The 25,003-nt window shown below is 40.7% G+C and overlaps 1 protein-coding gene across 1 annotated transcript in view; it reads left to right on the top strand.

The window, feature by feature from the left end:
• tnmd (tenomodulin) overlaps positions 1–25,003 on the top strand; it is a 66,899-nt gene that overhangs the window by 29,695 nt on the left and 12,201 nt on the right. The window contains exons 3-4 of the mRNA XM_085428795.1: positions 17,946–18,086; positions 24,047–24,154. Of these exons, the coding sequence (XP_085284921.1) occupies positions 17,946–18,086; positions 24,047–24,154 (249 nt within the window). The remainder of the gene's footprint in view (positions 1–17,945; positions 18,087–24,046; positions 24,155–25,003) is intronic.

The following is a 25,003-nucleotide window of genomic DNA, read 5'->3' as shown; positions in this document are numbered from 1 at the left end:
TCAAACCCATGATTGAACGCACACTGTCAGGCAAAAGTTCTGTCACCCCCACCATGTGGACCACCAACACTGCTTTTTATTTAAAAAACACACTGGTATCCTGTCATCTGCTATTAAAGGCAACTTATTATGCTTTTCCTTATTTTTTCTCAAATAGAAATACAGTGAAATCCCATATTAAACGTGGCCAAAGTTTCAAATAATGAGGACGGCATGTGTGCAAGTAATCACTATAAGCCAAAATCCCAGGATTCAGACTGCCCTAAAAGCTCTGTTTCAGACAGCCTTAATAATAATAATGACTCTCCAGAACCATAGTGGCCAGATATTAGAAGATTATAGACTTGAGTTTAAAAGTTTTAATTACAAACCGAACTTTCTGAAGCGAAATTAAATAAATATAAAACATTTTTGCAAAACGGACATTAAAATGTATAATTTTTTGTAGCTGCAATGTTACTTTCTAATGAACTTTTAAAAATGCAACATGTAAAGTCTGCAAATTCACTAATTTCTTGGGCCTTAATTGACTCTTTAGGACCTGTAAGGCAGGTGTTAAAGAGCTGATAAATTCTTTTCAAGCCTTAACACATGGGCCCCTCACAGCAGCTGACTGAAATGAAGCTAATTGATGCCTACAAAGCAGAGAAGGACTATAAAAAGATATCAAAGGGCTTCCAGCTTGCACTTTCCACTGTATAAAATGTCATTAAGAAATGGTATTGAAGAGCAACTGTGGATGTCGAGGCAAGATCTAGAGGAGCAAGGAAACTGTCAGATAATATTGCTCATCTGAAAGGCAAAGCAAAACCCTCATATGGTGGCAGATGAACTCCCGTGTCAAGAAGGTTTAGCTGGCACAAAAGCGATGATGCACAAAGAGCATCTACATGGAAGAGTCATCAAATGGAAACGTAACGAGTGACCTCGTCACAAAAAGTCAGCATGTGAAATATGAAAAGCAACATCTGGACATGCCAGAGAAATTTCAAAATTAGTTCTGTCGTCAGAAAGGTATGCTTGAAATAAATAAGTAGCCGTTTTACTGAAAAGAACACCTTGCCAAGTGGTGTGGAAATATGCTGCTTAAAGGGTACGGTAGTAAGTCGCTCAGAAAAGACGGCTGATGGAAGAAAAAAAAGGAAGCATGGAAACTGGCTGGATTTGAGTATGCGGCCCATACTTCACTTGCAGATCGCAGACTATCTCGAATCAACTTTGAATAATGTGTTCTACAGAAATGTCAAAGGGGTTTTTATGAGTTTGGGGGGTTGTTGTTTTTTTACTTTGAGTTTTAGTTTGAGTTTAACAGTAACTGTGACCGGACAAAGGCAGCAGCTGCTTTGCTTTCTCACTATTTTACAAATCACAGCCACATTAGTTTGAACATGATTCCACATCTCTACTCATAAGATTAGATTTAGGAAAAATCAGTTTAGCCAAGGCTTTTAAATAATGACATTTCTAGTGAGTTGTGGATGAAATGCACAATGTGAGGGGGTTTTTTTTTTATTTCATTTTTTTTATTTTTTTTGGTAATTGGTAATATATCTTTTGAAAATATTAAATATAAGATATATATAGATTATTTTTCATTTTACATGATTTCTTCATAAAGACCCATCAAACTGAAAGACCGGTTGGAGCTGCACGCTCGGTTGTGCGTAACTATTTTTAAATCTCTGTAGAACTGGAACCACATAAGCTAGCGCAATAATCTTTTTTGCATATAAAACCGTGGAGTTGTACTTACATCTTATGTATTCAGCTTGTCCTCGGTCACGGTTTCCTTCCACATATAGCTTTGCAAAAATTGCATAAAAAGCACTTGAAGCAACAAAAATATAATATTCCAGAAAAAGGCTTTGCCGATCCGATCAGCTGTTTGTAACACTTCCTACGTTGGAATAGACGTCAGCGTGAACTATCGCATGTCCGCCATTACCTGCCCGAAACCGGAAGAGACGTCATTTTCACATTTTTTTTACCTTCATGGCCTTATAAGCGTATGCTGGTGTTTTTAAAAGTCATGTTTGACTTTATGCTTTTCTGTATCATTTGCTTGGAACTCAAATTGCACTGCTGGAAATAGTTTATTTTGATGCACATGCTGTTCTTTTGCAAATTTGCACTATAATATTTATTTTCATTTTTCCTGCAGTATATAAAAATTGGTATCTCAAAAATAAAACTATGAAGAAACTCAAAATAAATTTCCTGCTGTGGGTAACTATTTTGTGCAACTTTTTTGTATTTACAGTTTTGAGGGATAAGCCTCTTAAATTTCTCTAACTAGAAATATATGTTAAAAAAAACCAAATTGTAGTTTATTGCACTTTTTTGCAATTTATGTAGTTATTATGGACTTAATGCATACATATTATTAAAATTTGGGCTATAATGTACGTTGTATTGATGTATAGCAACTTGAAATGCTCCCAAAAATGGCACTACAGCATGTAAAAATATAAAGATAAGCCCTGGGTTTTAAAAGCAGAGACATTTGCGGTCTTGCTTTAACCAAGTGCATTTAATAAACTAAAGCAACCGATTAAACTGTACTATAGTGGTTCATGTATGTTTTATATGTGCATTTCAAATTTTGTCAGAATAACCAAATATTGTCAAGTAACATTTACATTATTTTAATTTTTGACATTTTTAGCATTTAATAGAAACCACAAAAGGACAACATTGCATTTCTCAGCACATGAATATATTACTATCACATGGACCCAGTTGAGCTCAAAGAAAGCACATGTCTGAATGCATATTATATAAAACACAATTCCATGAATTGCAGTCCTTGTCAAACTGAATTTTAAGCCAGCAGTCTGCTGGTGCTTTAAAACCAGCAAGGACTTTATAAGGTCCAGAACCAAAAGGACACGGTGTTCGCTGGTGTGAGTGTCTAAGCTGCTGCCCACTTCGATCTATCACTAGGCAGCCTATGGCTCCCAGGAGACCCAGTGCACTGTGCAGCCCCCGAGCCACCTTTCCCTCCCCGTCCCTCACCACCCACCAACATCACCACCCCGCCATGAGTGACAGGCATCCAGTTCCGCCTGACTGGAGCCCCTATCTTCTAACCCTCAAGGACAACTGAGAGGACATATTGTCATCATCTCATCTTCCTCATTCCCACGGCTGCCTCCTCCATAGGTGCACATATGCTTATGCGCTCTCTTCCCACGCACGCATGCACATACACGCACACGCACGCACACACAGAAACAACTGCAGCCCACTCACCTGTAACAACATCTACGTGACCTTTGCTTAATGTCCTCGAGTGACACACAAGAACCCATTCACACAAACAACCTGCAGGTCTGGCTGTGCCTGCCGCTTCTCATTCACTCCTTTCACTGTGAGTCTGTGTTTGAAACCATCTTGGTGGAGGCTGTTAAGAACCACTTCAGACAGAAACCTTGAACAGAGGAAATAAACAAGGTATTGTCTGTGAAGGCTTCCTCACAGATCGCCTCATGCTCCTGAGCTTGAATGTTTTTCTTGCTGTGGAGATCTGAATTCTTTATCGCTTACTGTACAAGAGTGTAAGGCATCTTGTGAAGTGAGAAAAGACCAGCTGGTTTGGAGGGATGTCATGCATAGTGGAGGGCTGTTTTTCAGATAAATAACAAGGTTTGGTTTGCAGTAATACTCCTTTTGCAATCAATGTGTATTTCACTATAGTACCATTGGGTTGTTTGCCGTGTAACCTTTAAGGGTTCAAATGCACGTCTCAGTTTTGAAAAATAACATCCAAAGACGTCATCGTATTGTTGTCTCTGCTCCGCGCTCTTATAAAGTAACTCTGCGAGTTGTTTTTGCACTTTAGTGTTCTCTTAGAAGTTGTAACGCTGGTGAGACAACAGGGATTTGAGACTGAACTTCAGATTAGAGGTTGTTGCTTACAGCCACAGAAGGAAACTTCACATGATGACAGGAAACTCTTTTATATTTGAAAATGTCAAATCCCAGATCTCATGAAATAGGATTTCAGAGAGCTCTGTGTGTTTCAAAGAAAAAAAACTGCTTCATTAAGAAAGACAGATTTTTTTAAATAGTGGTCATAACATAACAGGGTAAGGAGAAATATACTTTCTGGGGATAGATGTAAATACACAGCCACATACACATAGACACAGACGCTGCTGTGCAAAAGTCTTGCACCACCCCTCATTTCTTTATATATTTTGTTTCCAGGGAGACAGACTTTCTTGCATTTTTTCATGAGCAATTGTTCCCGGGTCTTTTTCAAGTTTTTCTTTGGGGTTTTTTCTTTCACATATTCTGTTCAGTCCTTCTACCTGACCATTTCCAGAGGTATGTTTTTTGTTTTGTTTGTTTGTTTGTTTGTTTGTTTGTTAAGCCACTGTTCACACTGACCTATGAATCATTCAAGCATAAAAATGGCACCTAACTCAAGGGACGAACCAGTGTTGTATCTGCATGTAACAGACAACCAATTTTAAATTTTATCTTTAGACACTTGCTAACAGCTTGCTGCAAAAACATATAATTTGTTCCAATTTCTTAGTTGAATCAATGAAAAATGCCAAAAAATAACAGCTTTACAGGCAATAGACATACGTATTACAGTATTTTTGTACCAACAAGGTGATTTTCAAACAGCTTTTAGCTCAAAACTCAGCATGGTGTCCAGTGTGTCCTTAAAATTTTTTGTGAAAACTGAAAAAGTGAAGGAAAACAGAAACAGTGGAAGGCATAAAAGCCCATCAATACTATGTGAAAGTCATGTTCATCAGCAAAATCCTGCCACGTGACCTGAGAGATGCATCTGGCTCTTTAGTTGATCCAGCAATGGTTTGCTGAAGCCTCATCAGATAAGGTCTCACTGGAAACAGGTTGGAAAGGCCAAATTGGTAGAACTGGACTGAAAATCAGTGGCTATACGTTTTATGGAGTGATGAATCCAAATCCAAACAGTATGCTAACGCTAAACTACCCAAGAACCCAGAGTGAGGTTAAAGCTGAGCCCCAGCCCAACAGTCAGACAGACCCTGAACTTCAGATTAGAGGTTGTTGCTTACAGCCACAGAAGGAAACTTCACATGATGACAGGAAACTCTTTTATATTTGAAAATGTCAAATCCCAGATCTCATGAAATAGGATTTCAGAGAGCTCTGTGTGTTTCAAAGAAAAAAAACTGCTTCATTAAGAAAGACAGATTTTTTTAAATAGTGGTCATAACATAACAGGGTAAGGAGAAATATACTTTCTGGGGATAGATGTAAATACACAGCCACATACACATAGACACAGACGCTGCTGTGCAAAAGTCTTGCACCACCCCTCATTTCTTTATATATTTTGTTTCCAGGGAGACAGACTTTCTTGCATTTTTTCATGAGCAATTGTTCCCGGGTCTTTTTCAAGTTTTTCTTTGGGGTTTTTTCTTTCACATATTCAAATTCAAATTTTATTTGTCACGTACACAGTCATACACAGTACGATATGTAGTGAAATGCTTGGACAACTGCTCGTGACCTAAAGAAAACAAAAAAGGAAAAGGCTATGAATAAGATAGGAAATAAATATGAAAAATTAAAAAGGGTAAATTTAACTAAGAAGGAATAAAATATAAATTAAGGTTAAAAATGAAATAACTGTACAACACAAATTAGAATGAAGGGTAAATTTAACTGGGAAGAATAAGATAAAATATATAAATTAAAGTTGAAAATAAAATAACTGTACAACAAAATACACAATATAGAACTATATAAGAATGTATGAAGAAATCTAAATCTAAATAAATATATACACAATAACAGCAGCTGTACAAGTATTAACCGGAAATGAAGAATATAGTGACCAGTGTTGTGCAAAAAAACAATGTGTGCAAAACCAAAGTCCAGAAAGTCCAGTGTGTGTGTAAGAACCATATGTGTGGGTCAGTACTGTGTGGTGGTGTGATTGAGAGACCGTATCGCCTGCGGGAAGAAGCTCCTCCTCAGTCTCTCTGTGTTGGTCTTCAGGGAGCGGAATCGCTTTCCTGACCTCAACAGAGAGAACAGTCTGTTGTTGGGATGGCTGAGGTCCTTCACCATCTTCCTGGCCTTGGTCCAGCACCGCCTGCTGTAGATTGAGTGCAGGTCAGGGAGCTCGGAGCGGATGGTGCGCTCAGCTGACCGCACAACCCTCTGTAGAGCTCGTCTGTCCTGCATGGTGCTGTTCCCGAACCAGGTTAAGATGTTTCCCGTCAGGATGCTCTCTATGGTGCACGAGTAAAAGTTCCTGAGCACCTTGGAGGGCAGTTGGAAGTCTCTCAAGCGTCTGAGGTGGTAGAGACGCTGTCGGGCCTTTTTCACCACGGTGTTGATGTGACAGGACCATGACAGGTCCTGCGTGATGTGAACTCCGAGGTATTTGAAGCTGTACACTCTCTCCACTGGGCACTCGTTGATGACGGGGGTCTGGTAGTTCCTCTCCTGCTTAGTGCTGAAGTCCACTATCAGCTCCTTTGTCTTACTGACGTTTAGAAGGAGGTTGTTCCTCTGGCACCAGTTCTCCAGATTCCTAATCTCCTTCAGGTAGGCCGTCTCGTTGTTATCAGAGATCAGGCCCACCACGACGGTGTCGTCAGCAAACTTGATGATGGTGGTGGAGCTGGTAGTGGCCACACAGTCATATGTGTACAAAGAGTACAGCAGGGGGCTCAGAACACACCCCTGGGGGGCTCCAGTGCTGAGAGTGGTGGAGGCTGAGACATGTCCGCCCATCCTTACTGCCTGTGGTCTGCCAGTTAGGAAGTTGGAGATCCACTGACACATAGATGAGCTGAGTCCCAGATGCTCCAGCTTGGTGGTGAGTGTGGAGGGAATTATGGTGTTAAATGCAGAGCTGTAGTCTATGAAGAGCATTTTAACATAATTCCCCCTTCTAGTGTCCAAGTGAGTGAGTGATGTGTGGAGGAGATGAGAGATGGCATCGTCTGTGGAACGATTTGGACGGTAAGCGAACTGTAGTGGGTCCAGTGTGTCTGGTAGTGAAGAAATGATGAAGTCTCTGACCAGGCGTTCAAAGCACTTCATCGCTACTGAGGTGAGGGCTACAGGGCGATAGTCATTGAGAGAAGCAGGGTGGGGTTTCTTCGGGACAGGAACAATGATGGACTCTTTGAAGCATGTGGGGATCACCGACTGAGATAAAGAGATGTTGAATATCTCAGTGAACACAGGAGCTAGCTGGTATGCGCAGTCTCTTAGGATACGACCTGGGATGCCGTCTGGTCCTGCTGCTTTCCTGGTGTTCACTCTCTTGAAGGCTCTCCTTACTTCATGCTCGGAGATGACGAGCACGTTTCCGGTGCTGGCAGTATCTTCCTGTCTGCAGCCGTTAGCGCCGCTAACACTAGCATTGTTGGAGACCTTAGCTGCAGCCTCGAAGCGAGCATAGAAAGTGTTCAGCTCGTCTGCCAGAGTCACGGCCGCGTTCGTCATACCGGTTGTTGGTGCTTTATAGTCCGTTATTGTCCTTAGTCCCCGCCACAGGCTCCTAGAGTCACTCTGTTGGAGTTGTGACTCTAGTTTCCTCCCGTAGCGCTGCTTCGCCTCTTTCACCGCCCTCCGCACGTTATATGACGCGGCTTTGTACGGGTCCATGTCCCCCGTTGTGAGTCCCGTGTTGTAGGCAGCGGTGCGGGATCTCAGAGCGTCGCGGATGGTTTTATCCACCCACGGCTTCTGGTTGGGAAACGTTGTGATAGTCTTTGTCTCCACGGTATCATCCGCTAGTTTCCCGATGACTCCCACAACCGCTTCCGTAAACACGTTGACGTCATCATCGGAGCTGTTTCTGAACATGCCCCAGTCTGCGTCATCGAGTGCGTCCTGTAACGCGGCCACCGATTGATCCGTCCAGCGCGCGACCTTCCTCTGAACCGGAACTTCCTGTTTCAGCCTTTGTTTATATTTTGGCATGAGGAAGATGGCGGCGTGATCAGATTTGCCAAACGGAGGGCGGGATTGTGCCTTGTAGCCGTCCTTGACCGTAGTGTAGCAGTGGTCCAGTGTCCTTTCACCCCTGGTGGGGCAGGTGATGTGTTGATAAAAGTTCGGCGCTGCGCGTTTGAGGTTGGCGCTATTAAAGTCCCCCGTCACAATAAGCGCAGCGTCCCGGTGTTGTGTCTGGTGCTGTGTGAGTGCCTCATGCAGCTCGCATAAGGCGGTGACCGTGTCCGCTTGTGGTGGAATATAAACGGCACTTACAATGACCGATGTAAATTCCCAAGGTAGATAAAAAGGACGACACATGATGGACAGTAGTTCCAGATTTGGTGTGCAGGAGCGTGTGAGAGGAACAACGTTCGCACTGTTGCACCAGTTGTTGTTCACCATTAAACACACGCCGCCTCCCCTTGACTTCCCCGAGTCCCGTGTCCTGTCCATGCGGTGAACCGAGAAGAACTCGGCCGGCTGGATGGCGTGGTCCGGCACCGCTGGGTTCAGCCATGTCTCGGTGAAGCAGAGGAGATTGCAGTCCCGAATGTCTCTCTGGAACTTTATCCTGGCCCTGAGGTCGTCAAGCTTGTTCTCCAGTGACTGGACGTTGGCGAGCAGGATGCTAGGCAGAGGTGTGCGGTGTGCACGAGCTCTCAGCCTGTTCCTGACGCAGGCTCGCTTCCCTCTAGGCCGCCGCTTCCCTTTGTTCTCCCTCGAGATCTCACTCGGCCAGCTCGGATCCGGAGTTAAAAACTTCGAATTGTGAGTACATTGTATACCAATAGAAACAAGAGTGTCACTGTCACACCTAATGTACCCAATGGTGATGATTTTGCCGATTTAGAAACGCTGAAAACTAACTTAAAAAACAAAGACAAAGAAAAAGTGGTCGGAGCAGTCGTGACGGCAGCCGACCTCACCGGCGCCATCTTCATTTCATATTCTGTTCAGTCCTTCTACCTGACCATTTCCAGAGGTATGTTTTTTGTTTTGTTTGTTTGTTTGTTTGTTTGTTTGTTTGTTTGTTTGTTTGTTTGTTTGTTTGTTTGTTTGTTTGTTTGTTTGTTAAGCCACTGTTCACACTGACCTATGAATCATTCAAGCATAAAAATGGCACCTAACTCAAGGGACGAACCAGTGTTGTATCTGCATGTAACAGACAACCAATTTTAAATTTTATCTTTAGACACTTGCTAACAGCTTGCTGCAAAAACATATAATTTGTTCCAATTTCTTAGTTGAATCAATGAAAAATGCCAAAAAATAACAGCTTTACAGGCAATAGACATACGTATTACAGTATTTTTGTACCAACAAGGTGATTTTCAAACAGCTTTTAGCTCAAAACTCAGCATGGTGTCCAGTGTGTCCTTAAAATTTTTTGTGAAAACTGAAAAAGTGAAGGAAAACAGAAACAGTGGAAGGCATAAAAGCCCATCAATACTATGTGAAAGTCATGTTCATCAGCAAAATCCTGCCACGTGACCTGAGAGATGCATCTGGCTCTTTAGTTGATCCAGCAATGGTTTGCTGAAGCCTCATCAGATAAGGTCTCACTGGAAACAGGTTGGAAAGGCCAAATTGGTAGAACTGGACTGAAAATCAGTGGCTATACGTTTTATGGAGTGATGAATCCAAATCCAAACAGTATGCTAACGCTAAACTACCCAAGAACCCAGAGTGAGGTTAAAGCTGAGCCCCAGCCCAACAGTCAGACAGACCCTGAACTTCAACAGCTAACAAAAGGATGAGCAGTCAGGCCGCAGCTTCCGCTCCTACCTGTTCATGTTTCTACAGTAGAATCATTGTAGCGATCACTTTGAAGTCACTTTGTGCTGGTTTTGTGCTAAGAGAGGCTTTGTGTAATACTAATAGAAAGATCACATGTGTGTCCTCATCAGGATAGGGATTTGTGCTGGTGTCAGGGGCTGTAGCTTCAGGTTTATGTTTAATGGTAATTATAGAACAATGCATTTCAGGTCATTAACATAAAAATATTGTAATGAATAGTATAACAAATAACTTTTTTCTGGGAGAAATTAAGCAACAACATTACTTTTAAGAAAAGTGTTCTGTGTAACCTGTGCAATAATTACTTTTTAGAGTAAGACTGAAACACTGATCAGGACAAAGAGGGGAAATACCTCCAACATGCACAAACGTTTGACCAAACAGAATGCAATTAATTTTTCTTTCTTTGTGCTGCTTAGAGATGGTGGTGGCTCTCAAAGCAAAGTCAGTGAGAACCCATAAGAGAATCGATAAGGAATCAAATCAATGAGTGATATCCATAATGGAATTAAATTGCTGAATTCTTATCAATTCCCATCCCTGAGGAGGTCAGGGGAGCAGAAACACATGGTCGATGCTCTGTCATGGTGTGAGGTCGCTTTCAGCCAGTCGTGTTGGGGATCTTGTCAGAATTGATGGAATTACGAGCACGACGAGTGGCACTGACTTCATTTTTCAGTTGGATTCCTAACACACTGCCACTGCAGTATTCCTGGATAGAAAAAACATACCACTCAATCCTTCCACTCAATATCAGATCCTGAATAATCAGGGCCTACCTTATTTTAAAGACCTCATAGTCTTGTCACCCCAATAGACCAGTTCACTCTCAAACTGCAGGCTTACTTGTGGTTCCACGGATGGTTAAAAGTAGAATGAGAGGCAGAGACTTTAGCTTTCAGGCCCCTCTCCTGTGGAACGAGCCCCCAGTTTGGATTCAGGAGACAGACACCATCTCTACTTTTAAGATTAGGTTTAAAACTTTCCTTTTTGATAAAGTTTATTGTTAGAGCTCAATCTAATATCAATCCAAATCCAAAGAAGAGCTTTCAAAAACTAATTTTTGTCCACTGATATCTTGTTTTTTGTTGTTGTTGTTGTTGCTGCTGCTGTTGTTGCTGTTTAGCCAAATTTAGCATATGTGAAAGAAAGGGTGGACTGCTGTGTAATTATTTAGCTTGATTAGAAAAGTGTAAGGAAACCAATACCTTGTAGTTAGAGTTCCTTATGAAAGCAGTGTTCCTTTCTCCTGTTGACAATACCCAGTTCCCAAACATTATCAGCAGGGGTTGGGGTTATTGATTACATGATGAGTTTCTGTTGTTTATTTTGGTAGGTGAATCAGTCTGTTAATTAGACTGAGTTCAATTTTTTGATGATTGTTTTTACTCTTCACCTGTGTTTTTCTGGGAATCAGCTGTTAATCAGAGGCAGTGAAGACAGCTTTGCATGATTGAGGTCTGAGTAGTTAATTGAGGCGCAGTAACGGAGACCATGGAAGAGGTTTCTTTTAGTCACTGGCATTCTGTGAATATATGGATGTATAGAGTTATATATATTATAAATATAGCCATCTTTTGATCATGTCTTTCCGTTACAGGTGGAAGTGATGGGGTTCATGCAGGTGCGGCTGGAAAGTCATTAGTAAAGGATCGAATAGCAGCAGAGAGAGGAGGTGGCAGCTTGCTCCGAGGCTGTGTTTTGTTTTGTTTTATTGTAGTTTCAGTTTGTTTGGTTGAATTCCCCAGGGGCCTTTTGTTTCATTAAGATTTTTCTTAATAAATGCCACCTTTTTTGTGCACATACTCCAGCCTCAAGACCTGTTTCTTAAATATCCTTTGAAACTTTCCGGTGCCAAACAGTAACCATCGCCCCTTGCATGCAGTCTTGGCAGAATACATAGACTTTTTGGCCAGTCCATTAAAACAGTTAATTCCTCTGCAGGGCATATTGTTTGTCAGATAATTTCACTAATATGCACTGAAAGGGACCAACACCAGAAACAAGGCACAGTTCAGTGCCTCATATTTGTTGAGGTGATGGCTAGTCATTTGTGTTGACATCATCCCTTCATATTAAGCAAACTATATCCCCAAGTTAAAGCTCCAATAATGATTTAACAGTTGGAATATATGCATTTTAAACTGACATACAGTTGTCTAAATGGGGTTTGAGCTTTAGAGCCAAAACTCTATTTTTAGAAGGCTATAAATATGTTTATTTTTTTTTATATAAATTGAGCTTTTTAACATTGAAGCCTGTGATAATTAGCCTCCTAGCATACTGTACTGTTGTGGAGCTAAACAGTCAACAATTTTAAATTCAATATTGAATGCTAATGTTGTCTTGTGTCTGCTGGGTGTTCTTAGACCAGCAATTTTCTTTATGAAATTAAATGAAGTTAACAACGTTCTAACTTTAAAACTTGTGTTGTCCCATCAGGCTGAAATGTTAAATAGTGTTCAGTTTAAGGTTAATCTCAAGCAACCAACAGTTAAACAAAATAACCAAGGTTCATTGTTGTTTTCCACACCATGTCAGATGGAGTTAGCTCAGACAGCACTGAGCTGAGAACGCTTATGCGATGTGGATGAAGCAAAGTGGAACGTAGCGTTGTTCAGGCAGATCGCTGCAGTGGCGTTTGCATTAGCTGATGTGCCTAAATTGGATCGTTCATGCGTCAGAATCGCTGTCTCACTCACAGAAAGCAGTAACAATGTATCTATAATAATGTATCATTTTCATGCAGGTGTACAGCACAAGCGCTATGAGACGGCAAGTCTCGCTGTTTCTCTCCTCGTGCACGTCCTCGATGTTCTTCTTATATTTTTGCTCCTTTTCATTTATTGTACATCTTTGTTGTTGCTCATTTTCTGTGATATTTCCTTCAGAGCAGAGCCATTTCAACTAATTGTAACAATATAACCGTTTGCTAAAAATGGTCAACTTTGACAAGTGTCTCTAGCTCATGTAGTAAGACATCTTAGCCTCTTTTTTTTTCAGTCGAACTACGTGCCTTGCGTACTTTTGAATAAAAATCTTTCCCACTGCAGCTTTAATGTCACACTAGTATAATTGTCGAAGTGTTTCAAGTGCATTAAATGTCTTTGAGACCAAAATAGTCACACAGTAGCCTTTCACTGTCCCTGCACAGAGAGTGTAGCATAAATTGGAGCTTTTCCTATGTGCTGGCATTTTATCTGGCTGTTCAGTTTGACATGAAAAGCTAATTAACCTTCACAGCCTTTTTTTTTTCTATGAGAGTTGCTAAGTGATAGTTTCTATGAATTCATATTAGTCCAGAATTGAAGCAAGAAATTATGAGGAACAAGTTTTCTTTAATGCACTTTTGCTTTTTTTTTTTTATTTTTTGCAACTAAAATAATGAGAGTGATCTGAAGCACTAATTATAAAGATCACCGTTGGTACGCTGAGGTGAAATATTATGTTGTGCTCCACAGTTTTCCCCTTATTGCACCATGTATCACACTACAAGTTTCCCAATGTACTGGAGCATCTATAAGTATCAAAGAAGGCCATACAGGGGCAATTCATTTCTATTTTCAGAATGCCAATTATTGTGCACAGCAGCAGCTTTGGCTATTGAGCCAGCCGAAGTCAAACTGTTGTAATACATTATTATCTATTTCAACCTGGTGCAGTGGGGAGATTCTCACTGCTGGATTTTCATCAAAAGAGATAGCCTGCTGAAAATGTAATTCACTGTTTTAGTATAAATCAATAAGCCTCGAGAATCTATTCCCCCATTCCACCTTTATGTTAATATAAAAGAAATGCTCAAATAGAACTTTAATTCACCACATGGACTTTCAGACTGTTTAATAGCCCCAATTTTATCCATAACTGCTCAATTGACACTTAAATCTCAAGCCCATCTTAATTTGGCTTCTCCTGACAATTAGAAGTTCTACTTCTCTTTAGCGCCAAGGCTACTGTGACCCATATTAATGGTGATTTATAGGCTATGCCAGTCTAACAGTGATCCATCTATTAAGAATTATATCCCATTTGATCCTTATTGCTCTGTTCTTCCTCCAAAAAAGAAAAGTCGTGCCTACATGTAACGCAGCATATTTGAATATCCTGGAAGCTGTGTATAAGTAAGCAGATGGAAAACATGTTAAAAAATGAACATGTGAAAGAGCTTAAAGTGAAAGCTAATTTTGTTAGAGCGTTAGAGGACACTCAGATGGTTCTGATGGGGGATATAAATCCTGATGGACTCCCATCTGAGTGTATTCATTAATCATGCGTCTCATTGGCGAGGCTCTGATTTGCCACTGAGACAGATGAAGATGAACTCAGCAATATATTTCTCATCATAACACAACCCTCGCATAAATATTAATAGCATATTTTCAGCTGGTGGGCATGAATCATTTTTCAGACAGGGAATTTTAAGAGCTATCCATGCGTGTCCAAGAACAGTATATAAGCAAGCAGTTGTGATAAACAACGGCGCTTTAAGGCAACAATGAAGCGAGAGTCCTAACTGTAAGGGAGATTTTAAATCTCTTTATCGTGCTTACTTCAGACAAACTTCTGTCGATACATTTTTTTATTTAACCTTACAGCTTGTCAACATAAACATCTTTAATTGCTCGAGTGCATGCTACCACTGAAGTTTAAGAAGCTGTCATTTTGAATCAGTTAGATATTGTTTTTGTTTATTTTTCAAGATATCTGGAAAATATTGCAGCCACTGTTTTAAAACTGATAACAAATGAAGCTAACTGGGAAGCTGTGATAGCTTTCTGCTACAGTGGATATTTTTATATTAACAATGGCTTATCAGGGACTGCGTAATGTAAAAGGAGTCATTTAAGCAGTTCTCTTTGGCCTTGCGGTTTTCATTCGGCACTTTTAGTTCGTTTTTTTTGGTTGCTGCACATTTCCTGCTATTTTGGTTGACTTTAATCGACCTCTTTTTCAGGCACAGCGGGCAGCCAAAACAGCACATTTTACTCCACCCAACACCCCCCTTCTCTCTCTCTCACATACACGGCCAGTTTATTAGATACACCTTGGTAGCACTGCTGCCGTCTGCTGCACACCCATGATACAAAGATCATCACAAAGGTGCTCCATTGGATTGGGATTTTTGGACTGTGGAGCTCATTTAAGTACAGTGAAGTCATTGTCACCTTCAAGAGAGCAGTTTGATTTTATTTTTGGCTTTGAGGCATGGCGTGTTATTCTGCTGCAAGCACACTTCTTATGATAGGTACAGTGTGATCGTAAAGAGAAGGACATGGCCAGCAACAACTCCAGGTAGGCTGTGGTGCCAAGAAAATATCCGCCAAATCCTTACACTGCCAGCCTGACCCACTGATAGACAGAATAGAGCCAAATGTTAAATGTCACCTCAGCAGACCAGGCAACGTAGTTCCAGTCATTTGGCTGAGCCTGTGTAAATTGCAGCCTCTGTTTCCATTTTTTAGCTGACAACAATGACACCTGGTGTGGTCTTTTGCTGCTGTAGGTAATCTGCTTCAAGGTTTGACATGTGTTCAGAGATGCTCTTCTGCATACTTTGGTCGTGGTTATTTGAGTTACTGTTGTCGTCCTATAGAATGAAGGCAGCAGTATCAGTATGTTAGCCTCACCTCTAACCCAATGGCAAGTGGGATAAGCTCATGATGGATGGATGGATGGATGGATGGATGGGTGGATGGGTGGATGGGTGTTGTCTTCCTATCAGCTTTAAGGAGTCAAGTCATTCTCTTTTGATGTCTGGCATCCATAACAACAACAATTTAAATTTTATCGCACTTTTAAATTAAAAAGTTTTTCTCTTTGCACACAATAACAGATTGTTTTCATAAAAAATCATAAATTACCAGGGTCAGTATTATTAGCCCTCTGAAAAACTGATCCTTTTATTGAGCCACAGCAAAAAAAAAACCCACTGCTGTGTAATGATGTGCTTTAACGTTGCAATGCTCAAAGTGTGTAAAACCAAGTTAAAACCGATGGTTAGCGATCAATTTAAACTATAAAAGTATAAAAACTTCAACAAGCCATTTTGGACTTGAGAAAAAGAATTGTTGATGCTCATGAAGAAGAGATGGATATACAGTTATTGCCGAGTTTCCAAGTGTCAAGAACTGAAGTGAGAACTATCATCAAGAAATTCAAAGAGGGCCACACAGTACAGGATAAGCCTGGCAGAAGTAGGCAGCAAAAGATTTTAAAGATTCTGGAAAACAGCTAGTGAGAGATGTGTCTAAAGACCCCAAATTAACTTCCAAGACATTAGTGAATGACTTGTCTAAGTTGGGAATCTTAGACTCAAAGAAGACAATTGCTAGAACACTGCACAGGAATGGACTGTGAGGTTGCAGAGAAAACCTTCACTTGTGCAGAAGACTGAAGTACAATATGAATTAATTCAATTCAATTCAATTTTATTTATATAGCGCCAAATCACAACAAAAGTCGCCTCAAGGCGCTTCATAGATACAGAGAAAAACCCAACAATCATATGACCCCCTATGAGCAAGCACTTTGGCGACAGTGGGAAGGAAAAACTCCCTTTTAACAGGAAGAAACCTCCGGCAGAACCAGGCTCAGGGAGGGGCGGGGCCATCTGCTGTGATTGGTTGGGGTGAGAGAAGGAAGACAGGATAAAGACATGCTGTGGAAGAGAGACAGAGATTAATAACAGATATGATTCAGTGCAGAGAGGTCTGTTAACACATAGTGAGTGAGAAAGGTGACTGGAAAGGAAAAACTCAATGCATCATGGGAGTCCCCAGCAGCCTACGTCTATTGCAGCATAACTAAGGGAGGATTCAGGGTCACCTGGTCCAGCCCTAACTATATGCTTTAGCAAAAAGGAAGTTTGAAGCCTAATCTTGAAAGTAGAGATAGTGTCTGTCTGTTAAAATTATGCATTCTGTAATCGTGTCCTTTGGTTAGATGACATGAAACTTGAGCTCATTTTTGTGTGTATAACCCTATAGTGAAACACGGTGGTGGTGGTATTATGCTGTGGGCTGGGTCTGGAACTGGGAATCTCATGAAGATGGAAGGAATCACAAAGAGAGAAGGATACGTGAAGACTTTGAAAGGAAACCTCAAGCATCCAGTAGCAAAACTGGGTCTGGGTCGTCGCTTTGTCTTCTGTGACGACAATGGGCCAAATATACGTCACTCCTAGTGAAGGACGACATCCAGAAGTTCAAAATGAATGTTACTGACTGGATTGAGCATCCAACGTCCGTGCCAGAGGACCATCAAAATTGAAGGAAGTTCAGAGATGTGTTAGACATGTTGAAAGGTACAACAAATGACTAAAGGTTGTTATCCAGCAAAAAGGATAAACAACTGACTGTTAGCATCAGGGGAGCTAATAAGCTTGACCCTGGTAGTTTTTGGTTTCTGTGTGTAAAGTTAAATGATGTAATCCTCCGAAATAAAACTGGGATGTTTGGAAAAGCTGTGTTACCTTCCAACCCTTGACTTTTAACCCCCTCTGATACTGAGCCAGCTTACTGCAGCTTCAAGTATTTAAAACTCATATTTTTTTCTGTTCTTATCCTTTCTTATGGGAGCTGGTTTGTCATTCGACCTCATTATTCAGTCTGATGTTGTAGTCGCGTCACATGTTTTCTGCAGGTCTTTTGTATTCATCTGTTGGTTTTTTGTAATTATGGATCATTTTGATCTCTGTTCAGATGCGGGTGACATATGAAAACATATGTTTATTTAACGGTTGAATATTCTATAAACCGGCGCTCAATAGCCTGTAAATATGTGTCAATCTCATTCACACTTCTCACCATTTTGTGACAATTATTCTGCGGCTGTTGTGTTTTTTCTGGTTTTGGCACCCGAAAATGAAATTCCAATTCATAATCCTGCATTCGGTGCCACCATTGAGTCAATTGTTTTTTCCTTTCAGTGAAACAGCTGTCAATGAGAACAACACCAGACCTGCTTGAATAATTGAAAAAACTCTGAGATGTTGGCAGCGCAGCATTGTTAAATTGTAAAGCACTGTTAAGCCTTTAAAGACGGCTGAAAAATTCAGAAAATTGCTTCATTTTTGATGTTTTCACTGATCTATATTATTGAGCGCATAACAATGATGTAAGGAATGGCGAAAGCATCGCTCGTGCATTGATCAGAGGGGCGTGTGGTTGTTTGTGTCGTTGCAGGTGTATGACCACGAGTACAAAGCTGTGGTGGATGGCGTGGAGACAGACAGTACAATGGAGATAGACCCAGTTCACCGCGTTGAAATATTTAAGATGGGAAATGGGAGTGAGGAGATTCTCGAGGTCCACGACTTCAAAAATGTAAGTAAAGGTTAAACAAGGCCATGTAAGCTATTTTTTTTCTTTTGATGAAAAACTGAAGCTGTACCCATGTCTTCTCGTCAGCAGAGGATGTTGTATGATGTTCACATCCTGCCCTTTTTTAAGAGACAATTGACAACATTTATCCTTTCTTGAAATCCTATTTTTCTTATTTCATCCTTTGTCACTCTGGATGGGAAAAAAGATGGTACAAACCTTTGAAACATCACACAGACAGAGTGATGGAAATCATTCTCACTGAGGTGTTCACGCGAGGATCAAAAACACAATTGCAAAAATACAGCACTTATGGTATCAGTAATTGATACTAAAGCAGCAGCGCACAAGGAGATTTGTTATGTGACTTTGTGCACACACACAGCAACCCAGAGCGAAGAATTCAGACCCCCATAAAAAAATCGCTTTCTTCCCACTAATTCTATACACCAACTTTTTCACAGTACAGAGACAAACGCTACTAAGAAACCCGTCTCTATTTGTTTCTCGCACCTTTTTCAAATGCAATTTTGTCTCCAGCCGAACTCATTAACTTACCTTTCATTCCTAAATCCTGCTCGACTGTGCAGGAGGTTACACATGCTGCACCTCGGAGTAGAGAGTGTGCTGCTTGGCTGGGTAATGAATGCTCTTACTCTCACACCATTATTTACTGTGAAATGTTGAGTTGCCAGGCTGAATGTTACAGGATACACCTCATCCAAAACAAAAACCTACGCTGAATCGTTATTGTTTTTGTTACAATGGGCTTTGTGAATCTAAAATGGCTATATGACAGAAACCAGCACAGCACCGGAAAACTTTAACCCCTGCAATCAGTCTCTCTATTTCCTTCTCTCCCTCCCTGAGCCCACTCTGTGTTTGCGTGTGGGTGTATGTGTGTGCGTGTTTGTGGCCCATAATACATAAACATGCGTGCCTGTTGCTTGTTCCACTTCCTGTTAGTGAAGCACATCCCCCGAGGAGATTTGTTTGATTCAGTGCTCCACCATGGAAGACTAAGTAACAAGCGAGTGAGCAGAATAATTCAAACCTCATTGTGACAAAAATCTCAGAGAAAATTTACAATTGGTTATACTAAGTGGAAGCTTTTGCACTGATGTTAGAATTGATTTTGTTTAATACAAAAAAGGGGAATGTCACATGTTATTACACAGACCAAAGCCACCTTTAAAACAATCTCCATCAAGCCCGAGGGCTGTGTGATGAATGGAAAATGAGGGGATTATACCACCAGGACTGTGAACCATTAGACTCATTTTAACAGGAGAGGAAGGAAAAATGGAGAAAGAGACATCCTGAGAGGGAATTACCAGGGTCGTTTTCACGTTAAAACGAAGTGAACAACTGAACCAAAGAACATTTAGGCAAACAGAAATTTGTTTCTGCACAAGGTTTCAAATTGGTGTTTCAATTTTATCTGCACAACAAAGCAAAGGTATAATAAAGTGAGAACAGAGTCAAAATTGGAGCATGTTAAGTAGCCATTGTGTTAAAGTTAAGTTTACTTTCTGTTGGTGTGTTCTGTTATCTCTCCAGTTGCATGATGTGTGATTGCTTTCCTTCAAACTCAACGACAGAGTTCCTTAAGAATTCTCTAAATTTTTGACATAATGATGCAAAAGTCCATCCATCCATTCACTTCCGCGACCCTGAAAAGGATAAGCGGATGGATGATGCAAAAGTGAGGCTGCCCAAGTTTTCCAACTACAAAAGCTTCAAACAATGCTCAGGTAATGTGGCCTTGCCTGTAAAGAACAAAGAACCACGCTTATTGTTTCCTGACATTTAACAAGAAATTTCAACAAATCTTTAATTTAATTCATGGAAACACGTGTGTGTGTGTGTGTGTGTGTGTGTGTGTGTGTGTGTGTGTGTGTGTGTGTGTGTGTGTGTGTGTGTGTGTGTGTGTGTGTGTGTGTGTGTTGTTTCAGATTGATCCTGTTGTTTGTTAGGTGTAGATTTACAAGAATAAAAAGGTTTTGTAAATACATCAGAAAATATCAGCAGCAATGTGAAGGTCAAGCAGTTCAGCAGTTCAGCACTGCAGAGACCTCTACAATCCTTCTTTGTTAAAGCACCTTTGGCAGCAATGGCAGCCTGGAGTCTCGTTGGAAATAATCCTAGAAGTCTGGCACACCTTTCTGTTAAAAGTCACTCTTATTCTTGCAGGCAGAATCTTTAAAGTTCAACCAAGTTGGATGGAAGGAGTTGGTGCGCAGCCATTTTTCACGTTTCTTCATAAATGCTTAGTTCTATGCGGTTCTAGCCTCAGCTCTAGTTAAGCTACTTCAGGACTTTCAAACTCTTCTTGAAGCCTGCTTCAGGTTGTTGTCTAGATAAAACATAAATCTTCGCCCAAATTTGAGACCCTGAGGACTCTGGAAAAGGCCTTCACTTAAAATTGACCCATATTTTCTACATTAACCTTTTCCTTTTGCCTGACTTATGTTCTACTCCCAGTTGCAGCACAATCCTACGACCACTGTGTTTGATAGCAGCACGGGCAGGTGTGCGAATTTTCTAATTACGTCGATTTAGTTCACAATTAGTTCAGGTAATTACAGTGGACTCAATCAAACTATTGAAGCAGCAATGATAAAAGTCAACTGTGGAGCTCAACAGTGGTATTACAAAAGATCTAAATGCTTAAGCAAATGGGATATTGTGTTCTTAATTTTATTCTCGTGGGATACTGTGTGGGGAACTGAATTCACTCTGAGATGATTCCGAGCCAACAAAATAATCTGTAAATCTTCCAAGCATCAGAAAACTTTAAGAAAGCACAATATATCCCTAGACTGTGAGAGGAAACCATAAGCAGAGCCGTCTGAAACAAGGGTGAGCAGCGTTTTTCACTCATTTACCACCTGACCTTCATCAGGCAATGCACACCCTAAGCTATAACTCCAGCCAGCTTCGCAAGTATTTCCACATCTGACTTGGCTCAAGTTCAGACTGCAGAAGTTGTCAATCATATGTTTTAACTTCTTATTTTCAAATAGTACTACCCTAGTCCAAGGTTGCCAGCATCCATAAATCACCACAGATGCTGGAAGCAGCAGCTGGCGAGTGCAGCCATTCTGTAATATTTATGTTAAAGTTGTGTTTTTAACAGACACTTTCTCTCAGTGTTTACTTTTTCTTTAATTCCTCTGCAGTTAACCATCAACGTCCCGGTCAAAACCTATTCTTGGTGACACTGTCCAAATGACTGATATATTAATATCTAACAATAATGCCAGGAAATCAGTACCCTCCATCAAGTCTGATGTGGATGTCCTTGACTTCACTTGAATTCGTGCTGGCTATGACAACAACATGACTGTTTCATTGCAAATTTGGACCAGTTTGACAGAAGTGTTCTTATTTGGACAAATATCTGCAAAACATGTGTTATTGTACTACTGAAGGCTGAATCACAAAATGAGTCAAATGGGCAAAAGCAACAAAAACGATGGAGAAAGACAGATCAATCATAACTTGTTGAATTTGTAACCAATTTTCGAGAAATTTGTCAAAAAAGTGTCAGATATATATTTATGCTAAATGATCTATGTGTCGTCATACAAAAATCTTAACTTGATAGTAAAAGTAATATTTCTCTAATGTAATCCTTAAAAAAAAAAAAGTTCCGCAGCTGCTTATTTTTTGTGATATATTTCTGCTTCATCAACTATAAAATGTCCAAAAAAAAACCTGACAACATCACGCCCCTTGTTAAAAATTAGTTCTCTTTTTCAGGTTCGACTTGAAAAGGCAGCTTTAGACGAGCCATTTGGCTCAAAGTTTCGTGTCCTCACTGCTGCTGTCCTTGAATGTCTTCTAACGTCTATCTTTTGGCAGCCTGCACACAGCAAGTCAGCCTCAACAGTCCTGTAAAGCTTCTGTGGCTAAACTTCAGGCACATACCACAGTCAACATTTTGACAGATAATTTAAATAATTTAGGAGTACTTTACACAATAAAACACGGAGCAACATAATCACATCCAACCTTTCTGTTTATAAGATGCTGTTTTGTACGTTTTTACTTCTTTTGTTTCATGTTAGCCAGTCGTCTTTGCAGATAGCCTTTAACCACGAGGATGTGTTGGTCAGAGGGGAATTTAGAAGAAAAAACCTGTCTTTTTTTTTGCTATACGGTCTACTGCCTCCTCTTCTCACAGCAAATAAAACGGAAGCATCAAACCTCGCCTCCAGCACTCATCCATCGAAAATTTCTTTGGAGCACTTTTGAAATTCATGACTGCAGGAAAACTTTTGATGAAGTTGAGGATAGCCTACGGTAACATAGCATCCTGCTTGGATTTCTGTGATTGACTGTGATGTCCGGATATTGTGAGGTGGACTATCAGTAACAACAAAACGTGAAGAAATCTTTAAAATTTAGAGGTTTCTTTGTTTTAGACTCATACAGGTCCACCTTGGATAGTGCCACACTGATAACGTGTAATGTATTGTGCAGGCTGTATTTAATATTTTAAACGAGATATAATTGTCATGCCGTTTAACATTTTCATGTTCCATCTCGTAAAAGGAGAGTTGCATAGTTCATGGGTAAGAAATGTCACATAATTACAGACGTTTTTGCAGGTAATGTGAAGGCATCGCCCAGACTAATGCCAGCTGACATTTGAATGAGCTGAATGATGCATGCTGTTACATGTTCTCTATTCTCTTGATAAAACTTAGATGAGCATCTTGCACGTGGATACACCAAGTGGATCTTTCAATGTTGTCTGTTAAAATGGCATTGCTTTCCCATTTCTCAGCCCTATGTTAATGTGTCTTTCTTCATTTTCTGGTTGACCAAGCCCAGTAATCAGTGTATCTCATCACAACATCGCCCTCTTTTCTAGCGCTGCAGCTCCCCAACACAGTAGATCCAAATTAAACAGAGACTCATCACAATAAAGCCCGGCATAAACATAATGCTTTTGTGCTTGAGACTATTATTGCCCCATCCTTTTTCCACACAGATGAAATTACATGCAGTAGATTATGACAGCCATCACTTTGTATCGTGTCTCGTACAGCTGGTATCTGTCTCTCGGAGTGACAGCACCGCTGAAAATATAGAAATAGCACCCACATGGTCAAGTTAACCAATTCAAAGGAGATGTCATAGCAATCACCGTGTAAGTGTAATTAAATTTAGATTGAATCAAGTCCATTTTCATGGTACGGCTCATACAATTTTTACTTGATGCGAGTTTAAAGCAGCTGTGGCAGATGTAGATCCCGCCGTCTGTTCTAATACTGTGTGCTGAACGAGCAGCTCTCTGCAGAAAATAAATTGGATACAATCTGATCTACTGAAAGTCTTTCAAACTTATTCCGGCTGAATATCTTAGATTAACATACAATAGCGGCGAGAGGGAATTAACAGATCTTTCTCGCCTATTGAGGCTCTGTGTGTCAGACTGAAAAGAGCCACGGTCCACATGGTGGAGGATCATCAGTGGAGCTGAAGAGAGTGACTCCACACTTGACTGCGCAGATTAAGAGAGTGACAGGGACCTATGACTGGCTAATTCAATGGGGGCAGTCTCTGTAGAAAACACTTCATTCTCAACAATGTCACTTGGCTCTCCTGTGCGATATATCCTGCTATAAAGCATTACCGAGCCACAGTGGAACACCCGCTACCTTTCTATTTCATTCAGCTTGAAAGCAAAAGCTGCGTCGCAAGAGCCAAGCAGACATCAATTTTACACCATGACATAAAAGTTAAAAAAAAACATGAAGAAGAAGATCAAAACACACCTCTTCGTACTCATTAGGTTTTAACTTTTTAACAGCTTTGATTATCGGCAAAAAGCTGAGCATTTTAAAATGATTGCCTCAGTTCATATGAGATATCCACATCACAGACGGCTACTGAATGATACATATATCTGAATTCCTGAGTATCCCTTCATTTCTTTTTCTTTTTCAAAGGGAATCACTGGGATCCGGTTTGCTGAACATCAGAGGTGCTACATCAGGGCCCAAACTAAGAAACTACCCGCAGTGGCAGAGGTGGAGACTGAAGACACGGAGTTGCTGGTATGCCTCCTCTCTCTGTTGCATGTAGCTCGGACTCTCTTCGGTCCCGCAGAGGCTGTCATGCATACTGCAGGGAGATAACCAGAGTTGAGCACCGCAAGCGCCACACAAATCCTCGGCCTGTCCATCTTGTCCTATCTCCCCCAACCCTCTCACTGAAGAAAAACCTAGGGTTTGTGGTAACTGTAAAACCGCCTGAAAGCTACCCGAAAACCCATAGTCTCTTTGTGGCTCACATCAAATGGTGTTTGCTGTCAATCCTGAGCCAAATATTAATTTTTAATCATCTCCTCCAAAGGCTTTACCCAAATAGCCTAAAGGGGGAAGGGTGGAAGAGAGGTCTGAGGGAGAGGTAAACCATTAAAATTATATATTATTTTTTAAAGCTGTTTTCTTTGCAAAACTCACAAGGCTCCCTCTCCAGGTTTAGAGTGATTTATTTTCATTTTCGGGATTCCTACAGTTGTGTGTGAACTTCAGAAAAAGGAATGGAGGAAATTCAGTCAATCAAAATTCCCATTTTTTCAGTGTCACAGTGCAATTCACAGAGTGGGCTGCATGTTCAAAGAGAAAATCCTCCTCTCGAATGTCTCTACTGCTAGCATACTCTCATTTACATTTCACATTGTAGCTGAGAAGAAGTAGCTGGCAAATATCTGACGCACCCCACTCACTGCCTTATTTTAAAAACAGAATAAGGCAATTGTCAGACCACTATTGGTGTAACACAAGCTGTTACACCCCAAAAAAACCAAACACTGTTTTGTTTTAAATTCTTCTCATCTTTATAATGTCTGATCTACGTTTACAGATACTAATTGCCCAGGCAGCACCATATGTCCGTGCCAT

This window comes from Rhamphochromis longiceps, linkage group LG2 (genome assembly GCF_057381845.1).
Source record: "Rhamphochromis longiceps isolate RC_006_pf linkage group LG2, R_longiceps_female_GT1.1, whole genome shotgun sequence".
Lineage (NCBI taxonomy): Eukaryota > Metazoa > Chordata > Actinopteri > Cichliformes > Cichlidae > Rhamphochromis > Rhamphochromis longiceps.
The sequence above is the reverse complement of the archived record's forward strand: the minus strand, read 5'-3'. Positions and strand labels throughout refer to the sequence as shown.